At 33.2% G+C, this 15,524-nt stretch overlaps 1 protein-coding gene across 1 annotated transcript; it reads left to right on the top strand.

The window, feature by feature from the left end:
* Positions 1–12,799: 12,799 nt before the first annotated feature.
* On the top strand, positions 12,800–15,109 carry LOC111411188. Its single transcript, XM_023041742.1, has 4 exons — positions 12,800–13,295; positions 13,834–14,193; positions 14,508–14,651; positions 14,742–15,109. The coding sequence occupies exons 1-4, from the start codon at positions 12,800–12,802 to the stop codon at positions 15,107–15,109; spliced, it is 1,368 nt and encodes a 455-aa protein (XP_022897510.1).
* Positions 15,110–15,524: the final 415 nt, after the last annotated feature.

Consider the following 15,524-nt stretch of genomic DNA (forward strand, 5'->3'; position numbering starts at 1 on the left):
TTGTTTCTGACGGATTTGGGTATTTATATCGCGTATAGAGTAGGTTCCCATAAGAATTTTATTGCGAATAGGAAACTGCAGAATCGGTCCCCAGAATATACCTATACGATCGCATATGTTTATGAAATTTGGCGTATTAATTCCCTGCCTTGGTGTTCGCGACCGCATAAGGGTTTCTACTATACGACCACATAGTAGAACAAACTTTCAAATTATGTTATGTTGGCCCTCAAACTTTACTTCTCCACCTCTTGACCTCCTTTCGTGTTTCTAGTTGTTTTAATGTTCCATTATGATCTCCAATTGTTACTTTGCTCGATCAATTGCTTGATGTGTCCATCAGATCAACTTCTAGATAATTGTACTTTGGTCCCTGAACGTTTACTGTAGAACTCCAAATAATTCTAGACACCTTAGTGGCACTAAGACAAAAATATTGGATGACTAAAGTATACTTTAGATTTTTAGTCTCATTTGAGACCCATTTTCGACATAGGAAACATTTGATTTGAAAAATGATATCTAAATAAAAGTTGTAGCTCTTTGAGTTAGCTTTCCAACTCACTTTGAATTATCTCAATCGGGTATCGGGAGAAGAAGTTATGATAGAAACACTGAAAGCTGTGCAGTGTCAACCGGACTACAACCGGTCGACCGAAACTGCCTGAAATGAATATTCTTGTTTTTCACTAGAATTTAAATATTTATGGTCATCAATTATTTTCTCAAAGGGTCACCCACGTTTTTGGCAATAAAAACCCCACTAAATTGAAGCATTTAACCTCAAACTTAAATGGCACTCATGTTTTCTCTCTTAAATGAAATTTAACCCTTCATTTGCTTTAAGTTATGAGATATTTACCTATAAATAGAGACCTCATTTCACTCATTTTTTCTCACACCAAAAGCAAGAGCTTTTACATACTAAAGAAAGGGTTTTTCCAAGAGAGAAAAAGAGAGTGAGGAAAACTGTTTTTCCTAAAAGTTTAAGAAGTATTTTCAAGCATTTTTCATAGAAATTTTGGGTCCTATCAAGGAGTGTCTTCAAGCATCAATTTTCAACGGTTTTCAAACATCCAAGGAGTGCATTTCTTTCAACATCCAAGTTTCATCAAAGTTTTCAATCCAAGTTTTCAAAGTTTCAAAAGCATCAATCAAGGTAGGTAGAGGTGCAATGTGTTTAATCGTGTTAAGTTATAAGTTTTGATTCATGTTAATGTTTGTATGTCAAATGGTACTCCGGTGGGCATATCCCTCTATGTTAATGGTTGTATGTCAAATGGTACTTTGGTACGGCACACCCCTCTATGTTGAAGAAATGTTCGTATGTCAAATGGTGCCCTCGGGTACGACATACCCCTTCATGGCAAATGGTGCCTCAGGGTACGGCATGTATAAAAAGTTATAAAGTTAATGTTTTGAAATGTATAGCTTGATCACGAATGCACCTATGACACCTATTGANAAAAGTTATAAAGTTAATGTTTTGAAATGTATAGCTTGATCACGAATGCACCTATGACACCTATTGAGTTTTTCAACTTACAGGTTAAATCACATCTCTACAGATTGAAGGAATTCTACCTCGGGCATGGATGGAGGAGAAGATGGAGCCGGCTCTAATACCATTTAATGTAGGATGGAAACGTAGATATTAATAAAAGTGTCTTGCTTGTAGCACACGAACGAGTGTTTATTTGATTTTTGCTCGAATGGATGTGATAACTATTTGAAATCCTCCAAATAATTATTAGAATCCACCAAAAAATTGAAAATTTGAAATATCTTTCTAATCAAGAATTGAATAATGAAACTAAATTTTGAAAAAGATTACAAAGCCTCTATATCTATAGGCAATATTTTTACCTATTTCTACTAATACTATGAAATTAATAAAATCTAATCTAATTAAAAATCCTATTCCAATTAATAAAGAAACTATAGTTCTAATTATATAAAAGATAAAGATAAAAGTCCTATCACAATTATACCTAGAAAAGATAAATACAACTAGAAAAGATAGAGCTAACACAAGTTTCCTAGTAGGAGATAATGTTTATCTTATTTATTTCCTTTTCTAATTGGTTTTGGATTTTTTCTTAGTATTGTCCTGCATTAGTAAAAAAGTATAACTTTTGTAGACAATACAGTGTATCCAAAATAATTTAAAACTAGGAAAATATTCACACAAGAAAATTAGAAGAGTAGCACAAAAAATAAAAAAAATGGTGTCCTTGCAAATGCTTCAACATCAATATTACATAAACAATTCAAACATTTACAATGAAATGAAAATAAATAAATTATAAATAGTTTCATCGCCAACACTCTTAAAAAATCTAAATTCCTAGTTTTCAATCTACATTCACATGTGCATTAGATGTGCATCTAATGAACATGTTTCAAAAAATTAGAAATATTAATTTGACTAATTGGGTTAATTGTTGTAGCTTTGATCTATCAAGCAACAATAATTTAATGCAATAGTTCATATGTCATTTATGTTGTGCTCAAAGAGTTCAACAATAAATATGCGTTATAATATAAATTTATGAGGTACTTCGTCAAAAAACATAAATTAATAGATAATAAATAAAAGGTCACGAAATACCATGGTAATATATTCGTGATCATCCTCTACATAAATTATTATAAGAAAATTATAGAAATAATAGTAAATTTAAGGACATTTTATTGATAAGCGAGAACATTGTAGAGAATCAGGTCGATACACATCTCAGGCTCTTATGATCAATCTAAGGGTATTAAGAAGAACTATTGGTTGCAAACCCTCAAATGCACATGATTTCTTGAGAGTTTTAGGTCATTTAAAATCGGATCGGTAAAATAATCACGTAAGCCCTTGATAAGGCTACATGTAAGAAAACACAAAAAACATGTGATCAACAAATCATCGATTCCTATATATGAATACTGATTGGATCAAAAAATAGAAAGCGTCATAGGAATGTTGACGATTCTATAGAACAATGAAAGTTTGATGACATTTGTTGGTCCTAGAGTAGTTAATCGAAGCAATATTTCACAAAGATTTGCAGAAAATTAAAAATGCATAAACATAAAAGAAAAGAACACGAAGGATTTTTTCCCTCAAGGGCCTAGATGTTCAGCCTTATGGCCTAGTCACCACGTTTAGCATCTACTAAGTAGATAGAGCTCTAGATCTGCTAGAAAAATCACCAAGAATGTTACAAATGTACGAAGAAACACCAAGTTTCTTCACTATTTTAAACTCGCCTCACATACAAATCATACACCACCACCAAACTCGCACTAAGCAATATCACATGTTCATACACCAAGTATAGTATCAAATCACTTAGATTTACAGAGGTAATTTTACTTAGAAATTAAGGTGGTGTGGGAGAAGATGAAGAGAAACCCTAGAATACTCAGTTGCCAAAAATTCTCTTCGGAATGAACCGTCCAAGAGATCTTTAAATAGGTAAGTTGAATGGTTTTAGATCAACAGTGGGGAGATGGCCAAATGTATGGCCAGATCACATCTCCAAGAAAGGCAGAAATCATGCTTTAAGAGAACACATTTTCTCTTTATGAAAAATGGACCAAGGCCCATTTCAGCAAACACGGCCCAACTCCACAACTGGGCCAAGAATTAAGAGGCATATTTTTGGGCTCAACAATCTCCACCTTGCCGAGCAATTCTTGGAAATTTCTAGTGGCTAGATATCTATTTGTTTCATTTGCTCTTATTCACCTAAAAAACAAAAACAAAAAAAAAAACAAAAACAAAAACAAAAAAAAACAAAAATCAGAAATTAGTATATGTAAAAAACATTACAGCTTGAATCTTCTAAACACACCACCCTTCAAATGATGTTTTAGAATTTTCAAATAGATTTTGAACTTATTTAAAAGTAGAACCTTAGTCTCCAAATCAGAGGGATTGAACTTAGTTGAAATTTTCTCTAAACTAATTAGACCTTGTTCAACCATGTTTCTTACAAAATTGATTTTAACATCAACATGTTTTGTGCGATTATGATACATAGGATTCTTGCTAAGATGGTTTGTACTTTGATTATCAGTATAAATTTCGACAGAGCTGTTTATAAAACCAATTTCATTCAAAAGACCTCTTAATCAAAGGCTTTCTTTAACAACATCACATGCAGCTATATATTCAGCATTTGTTGATGACAATGCAATTACCTTTTTCAATTGTGATTTCCAACCAATGCAACTATCACACAAAGTGAAAACATAAGAGAAAGTTGATCTCCTTTTATCTAAATCACTAGCAAAGTCTTAATCAGTATAACCTTTTAAAATTATGCCTTCATATCATATTTTGAACAGTAAGCCTAATTTAGATGTACCTTTCAAATATTCCCATCCATTTCATAGCAAGCCAATGTGTTTTACCAAGATTAGACATAAATCGGCTTAATATACCTATGCCCTGTGCCAAATCTGTTCTAGTGCATATCGTGAGATACATAACAGATCCTACAGTGTTAGCATAAGGAACACTTTCTATTCTTTTAAATTCTTCATCAGTTTTTGGTGATTGTTCAGTGGACAGTTTACAGTGGTTGGAAATTGGCAAATATACAGGTTTGCAATCAAGCATAAAGAACTTTTCAAGTATCTTAAGCACATAAGTAGATTGTTTTAAAATTAAAGTGCAATCTTTTTTATTTCTTTCTATTTCCCTTCCAAGAATTTCTTAGCTTGTCCTAAATCTTTCATCTCAAATTTAGATTTTAATTTTGTTTTAATCACATCAATTTCAGGTCTGTTATGGCATGCAAGTAACATATAATCTACATAAAAGAATAGATAAACATATTCAGGTCCACTTGACCCTTTGAAAAAGAAATAAAAATCATAACTGCTTCTGACAAACCCCAAAGTCTGAACATAAAAGTTAAACTTTTTATACCATTGTCTAAGAGCCTGCTTCAGGCCATAGAGTGATTTCTTTAACAAACATACCTTTTTAGTAGTTGATTTTACCTCATAACCTTTTGGTTGACTCATATAAATAGTCTTCTCAAGGTCTTCATTTAAGAAGGTTGTTTTTACATCCAGCTGATCAAGTTGCCAGTTAAAATGGGCAGTTAGGGCAAGAAGAATTTTTATAGAAGTACATTTTGCAATAGGGAAAAATTTTCATTATAATCTATTCCCTTCCTTTGAATGAACCCCTTTGCAACAAGTGTAACTTTGTATCTTTTATTTCCAGCAGTAGGATCTCCTTCTTATATTTTAAAAATCCACTTACAGTCAACAACTTTTTGATTTTTAGGTTTGTTAACAAGGATCCAAGTTTTATTTTTGATTAAGGAATCCGTTTCTTCGAACAGGTCACAGCTTCTTCAAAGGTGGTAGGTTCTGAATTTAATTGAGTTTAGGACAAAGAATAGGGTAACAAATTCATCATTATTGTATCTGGTGGAGGGAATCCTATTTCTTCTGTCTCTATCTCTTGTTAACTAATAATCAGTAAGAGAAGGGTCATTAGATTCAATCCCAACTTCAAGCTCACTCAGATCTTGATTAGTATCAGACTGGGTAGTCTCCACCTCAATAAAATCATTTTGATCATTAGAGTTATTTTCTAGATTTTCAAGAATAGTTTCTTTCATAGGTATAGTTCCAATAGGTTTAGTTTCAGATTGTGTTTTACAAGGAAACTCATTCTCATTAAAGATAACATCCTATCTAATGATCACTTTAAAGCCATTTTGACTCTTAACCTAAAGCCTGTACCTTTTAGTCTCCTCCCCATATCCCAAGAAAACATTTTAGAGATCTTGGTTCAAGTTTACCTTCATTTTGATGGGAGTATGCAGCATGGCCAAAGACTTTAAGTCTGCTGTAATCAGGTGCAGTAGTTGACCACAATGTTTTAGGGATTTGAAAATCAATGGCACTATAAGGACTTCTATTTACTAGAAATGTTGTAGTTTTTAAAGCTTCCCCAAAAGAATTTAGGAAGCCTTGAACTGTGAACATACATTTGACCTTTTCTAAAAGGGTCCTATTCATTCTTTCAACCACACCATTCTGCTTAAAGATGTATATCACAGTTCTATGCCTTAAAATCAAACCCGTACCCAAATCCTCCAAAGAAGACACTCTAATATCACTTGTTGGTCCTAGAGTAGTTAATCGAAGCAATATTTTACAAAGATTTGCAGAAAATTAAAATTGCAAAAACATAAAAGAAAAGAACACGAAGGATTTTCGCCTCAAGGACTCGGATGTTCAGCCTTACGGCCTACTCACCACGTAACAAAGTAGATAGAACTCTGAAGCCACTAGAAAAATCATTAAGAATGTTACAAATGTACGAAGAAACACCAAGTTTCTTCACCGTTTTTAATCTCGCCTCACATACAAATCATACAATAGCACCAAACTCGCACTAAGCAATATCACATGTTCATACACCAAGTATAGTATCAAATCACTCAGATTTACAGTGGTAATTTTGCTCAGAAATTAAGATGGTGTGAGAGAAGATGAAGAGAAACCCTAGAACACTCAGTTGCCAAAAATTCTCTTCAAAATGAACCGTCCAAGAGATCTTTAAACAGGTAAGTCGAATGGTTTTAGATCAACGATGGGGAGATGGCCAAATGTGTGGCCAAATCACATCTCCAAGAAAGGTAGAAGTTGCAATTTCAGAGAACACGTTTTCTCTTTATAAAAAATGGACCCAGACCCATTTCAGTAAACACGGCCCAACTCCTCAACTGGGCCAAGAATTGTGAGGTATATTTTGGGCTCAACAACATCTATGAAAAATCTCATATTTCTGTTCAAAAGTGATATAGAAAATGATAAAACTATCATAAGAGTTTCACTAGCAAGAGTGCGAAGTAAAACCTAAACTTTCAAAAGAAGTAAATGTCCTTATGTAACAAAAGTAAATGGAAATAAATAAAACTTAAGAAATTACCAAAAAATGATAAATCTATGACGAAATTTTAAATAATTAAAATCAAAAAGAAAAATTTGAAATCTTACAAGAGACCTAAATGTTATTTCATAATTAAAGCTGTTGGATATAAAATAAAAATTAAGAAAACAACATAGCCATTATAAATTTGCCACCCTCTCGAAAATTTTTAAGATAGTGTGCCTTCACTATTCAGAATTTGATCCATATCTATTCGATGTCGATACTCATTCTTCTTCTAGCTCTAGCTTGAGAAAACATGACTTTCACCCATTCAATGCCAACGTTCCTCATTCATTATGCTTTTTAGAAGCGATACGTCGATCATATACACCATTAATCGAACATGTCATACACTTGTAGGTGTGTCACTTTTTATTTTGTAAGTTAGCCCTGTTTGACCCTCATTTTTGTGGAAAATGTGCTTTTGGAATAATGTCTTTTTGAAAAATATGTAATTAAAAAATATGAAATTTTTTTCAGTTTACGTGTAACATTATTTCATAGGAGAATGTATAGTTGAAAATGAATTTTGAAAAAATGAGAGCTCAAACAAGGGTTTAATATATGGTGTTTCTTATTCAATTACCATGAATAGATGCAACCATAGCCTTTTTACAAATACATCTCCACCAAAAAATTGAGCAGCACACCATCATTGTTTGCCACCACCAGCTCTGTTAGTGTAATGCAAAAATAAATTAGTATAACTCATAATTAATCATGTTTTTCATTTTGTGTTTGAGAGAGTCAATGGTTGTTACTTAGTGCCTTATTTTATGCTTCGCTTTAGGATTATCTTTTAGTTTTGGTTTTCTGTTTCCTTAAACATTGAAAGTAGCTGTTTTCCTGTGTGTATTTGAGATGTTCTCAGCTGAATAAAACGTAGTACAAAAACTTCCTAAATCTTTGTGCCTTTCATTTATTTGATTTAATTCCTCTTAGAGTAATTTCTGATTTTGATTGCTATTTCAGACTCTCTTTTTTAACAATCTCTTCACTTCAAATTTTTATATTACTTAAATCTACCTTACACCATACATACCTAACGTGACCTATAAGCTGCCATCTTTGAAGAACCATATTTCAAAGAGAAGTAAATCCAACGGTGTTCTTCCTCTTCCCTTGCATTTCCTCCCCAGGGCCTTTATTCTACAACAGAGACTCTTACTGTTCTCCTCCATATCACACCATGATACTACTTTCCAATGCAGAACGAGAATCCACTGACAACTCAAAACCTCAGTTCCACAAATGAACTATCATTAAAATCCCAAATACCAGATCCATATCTTGCAGGGCGATGGGTCATAGTGGTAGAGGGTAGCGATGGTGTGAATCTTCAGATCCAAATATAGCAGCAGTGTTTATAGTGTATTTTGATGGTAGTCATTTGCAATGGTGGAAGTTCAGCATTGGATGTGGTGTTCATGCGAGACTCACGAGTGTACGAGATCGTTGATAAGTAATAATATAATGAGTATTGTCCCACAAGGAAAAAATCTTAAATTGAATTGTATTAATTCGTTGTCAAATTCAAATGTAAATTTAATAAAAGAGATTTATGTTTATATCTAAATTATATCTATTTCTAGTTCGTGATCTTCAATTCAATATTTGATTTTTCTAGTTCTTGATATTTCTAGATTCAATCTTTGCTAGATTTGGTTTATCTTCTCCAACTTATGATGAATTGACCACTCATTCTTGAAAGATTTTATTGTTGAAGTGATAGAGAGGTGAGAGAGAGATCTTTTGCTTGTTAGACCGTGTTGTGTATATAGTGGCAAATTAGTTAAGAAAGCATCAAAAGTTGGTTCCCATAAGTGTTCGTATCAGAAAAAGAAATTGTATCTTGTCTAACCCAAAAGCCATGCATTTTTTGCTCCGCCAAATGTCGCATTTCAGTTATATTATTTGGAGGGACATTTTACAGGATCAACAAACCAGCCATGCATATTATTCTGTTAATCCTCTGAAGCTTTATGGCTTGTTTATGAGACTTTTGAATCCTTAGAATCACATAGGATTCCTGGTTGAACAGTCTCTGGGTCTATTCCATTCCCGTAAGTTCCTGAAATTTGAAAATAATATGCTGAGCATCAAATGTAGATGGCCAAACTATTGGCTGAGGTTCATAGGCACTATAAATTATAATGCAAGCTTGTATATCACGCAGGGTGCAAGTTCGTTCACCTTTTTCACTATTCCCTTTTCTCTCTTTTTAAATGAATCCTCTAGTCATGTTTAGGGACGATTTTTTCGAGGTAAATGGTGTTGTACATTATTTTTATTGCCAGAAGGTGGTATTTATAGAAAAAAAAAAAAAATATATATATATATATATATATATATATATATATATCGGATTATTGATTGAATAGCAATTGTTTATTTTACATCTTTAAATTCTAGCATTTTGTTTTCGTACAATAAGAAATAGAATTACACGGATAACATTTCTTGGCTTTTTTGGAAAGTGGCAACTGCCTTGTACAAGTGAAATAAAAATTTCGTCAATCTGGGGTTATCAATATTCCAATTAAGCTAAGAAAAAAAGGAAAATAATCCACTAATATTAAGTGCATAGAGATAGCCAAATAAGAAGCAAAGAAGTATAACATTTGTAGGAAATACAGTAATCCAAAATGATTCAAAAATTGGGGAAATATTTACACCAGAAAATTTGAAGAGTAACACAAGAAAAGGTTTCCTTGGTACTAAATGCACTGACATCAATATTAAGTATACATTCAAACATTTGCAATGTAATGTAATGAAATGAAAATAATAAATAATTTCATCACCTGCATGCTTAAAAAATCTAAATTCCTAGTTTTTAACATACGTTCACCTGTGCATTAGATGTGCATTTGATGAACATGCTTAGAAAACCTGAGAAATATTATTTCTTGGGTTATCAATATTCCAATTAAGCTAAGAAAAAAGGAAAATAATCCACTAATATTAAGTGCATAGAGATAGCCGAATAAGACAGCAAAGAAGTATAACATTTGTAGGAAATACATTAATCCAAAATGATTCAAAAATTGGCGAAGTATTTACACAAGAAAATTTGAAGAGTAACAGAAGAAAAGGTGTCCTCGGTACTAAATGCACTGGCATCAATATTAAGTATACATTCAAACATTTGCAACGTAATGTAATGAAATTAAAATAATAAATAATTTCATCACCTGCATGCTTAAGAGATCTAAATTCCTAGTTTTCAACATACGTTCACCTGTGCATTAGATGTGCATTTGATGAACATGCTTCGAAAAACTGAGAAATATAATTTTAACTAACTGGAACATGCTCCGATAAACTGAGCAATATTATTTTAACTAACTGGTTCAACTGCTATAGATGTGATCAACATCAAGCTACAATAATTTAATGCAATGATTCGTACATCATTTATGTTGTGCTCAAAACTTCAACCGTAAATATGAGTTGTAGTATAAATTCATGAGACACTGTGAAAATAAAAGTAAAAGTTCATGAAAAACCATGGTAATATTTTAGTGATCACCCTCTACAAATATTATTATAACAGAATTGTATAAATAATTTTAAATTTGTTGATGCTCTATTGACATGCTGGAACACTGTAGAGAATCAGGTCGATACGCATCTCAAGCTTTTATGGTCATCGAAGGTTACTAAGAACTATTTGTAGGTTAAGAAACAATAATCGAACTTGTAATTAATTTGTACTGAAGTGTTCTAAATTTAGAACTTAGCATCATTCAAGAATTTCATGTATTTAATTTTTTGTAATAACAGACGCGATGGCCAAACAAAATCACAGGAAGAATAAAAAAACAAAGCACTGTAATTAATCCAAAAACAATCACAGATGAAAGTAAAAGGTTATGATTTATGACAGAGACTTAATTCCTAAAGCTGGGTCCGGCGGCATCATCCCTAGGCGGATTGGAGCTAGTCCCACCCATTTGTAATGTTGCAGCTTGGTTCTTTTCTAGTTCCTCCATTCGGGCCATGATGTCCTGAATATTTTGCTCCGCCAAACGTCCCATTTCAGTTATGTCATTTAGAGGGACATTTTGCAGGCTTGACAAACAAGCCACGCACTGGTGCATCAAAATTTCCATGTCTGTTAATCTGTTAATCCTTTGAAGCTTTTCGGCTTGTTTATAAGACTTCTGAACCCTTTGAATCATATAGGATTCCTGATTGTACAATCTTTGGGTCTGTTCCAGTTCTGGAAGTTCCCGAAATCTGGAAATAATTTGCTGAGCATCAAATGGAGATGGCCAAACTGTTGGCTGAGGTTCATAGGCACTATAGATGATAATGCAACCCTGTATATCACATAGGGTGCAAAGTTCGTTCATCTTGTTCATTATTCCCTTCTTTCTCTTTTTAAATGATGCCCTTCTCTTTGCACCATTGACAATATACTTGAGCTTTATTTTCCCTCTAGTCATGTTTAGGGATGATTTTTGGAGGTTGAAATGGTGTTGTATACATTATTTTTATTTCCTGAAGATGATATTTCTTGGAGTCGAACCCTGTTCTCCTCAATTGATGCTTCCAGAATTTGATTTGTGACAAAACTGTGCTTTTATGAAGCACGACTTAATAAGTGATGACAATTTATTGGATGGCCAACACGTGGACTATCTCTGGATATTGGATTAAGCCGGTTCATCGGCCCTTTGTTAAATGGGGGAGCCTTCTGGAACGTCACATTACAACCCTTCATCTTGCTTTCATCTCTAGGGTTTTCAGAGAGAAAATATTGGCGATCTGAGAGATATTGATTTTCTTTGAGTGTTTCATGTGTAAAATCTCTGATTTTACGTATAGTATAGTGAGATCTTCCTTCGATTGTTGTATTCTGTGTAAATAGTGAAGAAATCTGAGTGATTTCTCTATTGTATCATTTTGGCGGTGTTCGTTGGTTTTGTGGGTTGAGATCTGAGTGAATCTCTGTAGGTCCATTACTATACTTGAGAGATAAGTCTCATTTTCATCTCTCTGAACAATCTGTTAATTTGTTGCCATTTTGGGCTATTTAGTGCAACCGAGCATAATCCAAATCTTTGGATGCTCAACGGGGGGAGTAGGCGTTAGAAGTCGTCGACGAACCTCCAGAGCTTAGGCCGAAATAATTCCTTTGTATTCTTTTAATTTTCTGCAACTTTTTCTGTTTGATTAAGGTTTTCTTGTTTCTTGAATTTAATATCGTGTGATCCTGCCTTTACAGTGGTATCAGAGCCACGTCCAAAGGAAGAAGATACCTGGATCTTAGAGAAACTGGTGGACCTGCAACGGTCTTGAATCTTTGGAACTGCTGAAAAGGCAGATTGAGAACAATACGAGTTATTTAACTATCGGTGAGATCTTTTTCATTTTCTGTACATTAACTTTCAGTAACTTGAGTTTCCTAAATTTTCCCTTGATTTTTCGATGCACCGTTGACACCCCTTGAGACTAATCTTTGTCCAGTAGCTCCTAAGAGGCCCCTGGAATCTGAGATAAATCAAGTACGGGTGTGCACTTGGAGAATCTTGCTAGAGAGAACTGTGAAACCTTGTATTCAATCTTTGTGATTGTTGTCTGTTAATTGATCTTGCCTATTCTCTTCTAATATTGCAAGAATTGTGAAACTTTGTATTACTGTGTGTTCTACTGTGCTTCAAATTTGATACAAATTGGTATTTGTTGACTTCCTGTTTAAACTGTTGCAAGTCCTAACTGATCTTTGCATGAAAATTTGTGTGCACTATGGCTACTGCTAAATTTGAAGTTATTCAATTTGATGGTAAAATTGATTTTGATATGTGGAGTCAAAAAATGAGAGCAATTTTGATGCAAATGAAATGCACCAAGTCTTTAGATGATTTATGGCTTGAGGGCTTAGCTCCTAATAAAAAATCTGAACTTGAGAAAATTGCTTGGAGTACTATATTTCTGTATTTGTCTAATAATGTGATCAGAGAGGTAGGTGAAACTACTACCGCCTCTGATCTTTGGGCCAAACTTAAGGCTAAGTATGAGACCAAAACTACTCCAAACAAATGTTTTATTTTAAAACTATTCTTCTCCTTTAAAATAGATCATGTAGTTGATTTAGAAGAAAATCTTAGTAGGTTCACAAAACTTACCCAAGACTTGGCCATTTTTGACGAAAAACTTTCAAAAGATCAATTGGCTATAGTCCTGTTAAACTCCATTAGTGACAAGTATAAGGACATTAAAGTTGCCCTTGAATATGGTAGGGATGAACTCACTCTTGATGTTATAACCAATGCTTTGAGGAATAAAGCTTTGGAAATCAAGGTTGAGTCAAGTAACAGTCATACTGGAACTAGTTTTTTAACTAAAGGAAAATCTTTTGAAAAACCTACACAAAATTTTAAGTTTTCAAAAACAAATAGGAGGTGGGTTGACAAAAGTAAGACCGAGAATAATGCAAAAAGTAAAAAATGTTATTATTGTGGCAAATTTGGTCATTTTGCAAAAGATTGTTTTAAAAAGAAAAATGATTCAAAAGAAAAAGGTTTTGATGGAAGCAATGCAGTGGCCTATGTTAAAACCTAAACAGAAAATGATTTTGTGCTAGTAAGTGGTGAAAAATGCTTAAGTGATGAATGGATACTTGACTCGGGATGCTCTTTTCATATGTACCCCAACAAAAATTGTTTTATAAATTTAGAAAGAACTAAAGGGGGGCATGTTATAATGGGCAACAACTTTGCATGTAAAGTGAGTGGAATTGGAACCGTCAAATTATTATTAGAAAATGGTAATGTTTTGTTCCTAGAGAACACATGTCCCAAATTTGAAAAGGAACTTAGTGTCCTTAGGAATGTTAGATGACAAGGAGTTTAACATAATTATGGGTTAAGGACATATAAAAATTCTTAGGGGAAATGACTTGGTCACTTTAGCCCCTAAGAGACATGGCCTTTATTGTCTGAATGCAAAACCTTTGCTTGGATTAACTGCTTCTGTTCTATCTGAAAAGTTTACCTTGGCTAAACTGTGGCATGAAAGGCTTGGTTATATTGGTAAAAAGGGTTTGGATATTTTGCAATCAAAAGATGTTTTTAGAAAACATAATCTTGGTGATTTTGGCTCCTGTGAACACTGTATTTTGGGAAAGCGAGCTAAACTTCCTTTTCAAAGTGGAATTCATAAATCTAAACAAAGACTTGAGTACTTGCATGCTGACCTGTGGGGTCCTGCTTCTATTTCTACTTTAACTGGTTTTAAATATTTTTTGCTAATATTTTATGATTTCTTAAGAAAAATTTGGGTTCATCTACTAAGGATCGGAAAACTCAAGTTGAAAATCAGGTTGATCTTAAAATAAAATATTTAAGAACTGATAATAGCTTGAAATTTTGCAATTGTGAATTTGATAATCTTTGTAAGGAATATGGCATCATGAGACACAAAATTGTTCCACACACACCACAACAAAATGGAATGGCTGAAAGAATGAATAGATCTGTGTTGAATAAAGTTTGATGCATGCTATTAAGTTCTAAACTGCCAAAAATATTTTGGGGTGAAGCAGTTAAAACTACAGCTTATCTAATTAATAGGAGTCCTATTAGTGCTCTAAATTTTGCTGTTCCTGAATATGTGTCATCAAATAGTCCTGTAAATTACTCTTGTCTGAAAATATTTGGCTGTGCTGCTTATACTCATCAAAATGTTGGTAAATTAGAACTAACATCATGAAAGTGTGTTTTCTTGGGTTATCATGAACATGTTAAAGGGTATAGATTATGGGTTAAACTTGAAAAAGGTTATAGAGTAATAATTAGAAAGGATGTAGTCTTCAATGAATCATTGATGCCATGTCTTGAAGGAAAAGAAAATGCTTTGACTGATAAAGATGTTCAAATTGAGGTGGAGCCCTCCTGTAGTAACCAGAATATGTCTGTAACTATTGCAGAAGAAAATGAAAATGAAGAAGCTATTATTTTACCTGAAACTGAACATGTTGAAGAGGTTGATTCTGCAGCTCTCCCCTTAGATGAGTATCAACTCACAAGAGATAGGGAGAGGAGGCAAATCAGACCCTCCACTAGATTTGATAGTAACACCTTTGTATCCTTATTTATTTACCAAGACCTTACTGAAAATGACCCAAACTCTTTGAAGAAGCCATGAAATGTAAAGAAAGGAAAAATTGGAAGATGGCCATGGAAGATGAAATGTCTTCACTCCTTAAGAATAAGACATGGATATTAGTTGATAAGCCCAAAGGACAAAAATTAATTGATTGCAAGTGAATTTATAAGATAAAATCTAGAAAAGGTGATGATAAAAATGTTAGATATAAAGCTAGACTTGTAGCAAAAGGTTTCACACAAAAAGAATGTGTAGACTATATTGAAATTTTTTCTCCTGTTGCCAAGTTTGTTTCTATCAGATGTCTGCTAGCACTTGTTACACAATTTAAATGGAAATTTGATCAACTAGATGTTAAAATTGCTTTCTTGTATGGGAAATTAGATGAAATAATATACATGAGACATCCAATTGGTTTTGAGGAAGGTGGTCCTGAAAACATTGTTTGTTTGTT

This window comes from Olea europaea, chromosome 15 (assembly GCF_002742605.1).
Source record: "Olea europaea var. sylvestris chromosome 15, O_europaea_v1, whole genome shotgun sequence".
In the NCBI taxonomy this organism is placed as follows: domain Eukaryota; kingdom Viridiplantae; phylum Streptophyta; class Magnoliopsida; order Lamiales; family Oleaceae; genus Olea; species Olea europaea.

Coding starts and splice junctions, on each gene's coding strand:
- LOC111411188 (XM_023041742.1), top strand. CDS start 12,800: ATGAAATGCACCAAGTCTTTAGATGATTTATGGCTTGAGGGCTTAGCT. Junction 13,296..13,833: donor TAACAGTCATACTGGAACTA/GTTTTTTAACTA, acceptor TTATGGGTTAAG/GACATATAAAAATTCTTAGG. Junction 14,652..14,741: donor TTATACTCATCAAAATGTTG/GTAAATTAGAAC, acceptor AACTTGAAAAAG/GTTATAGAGTAATAATTAGA.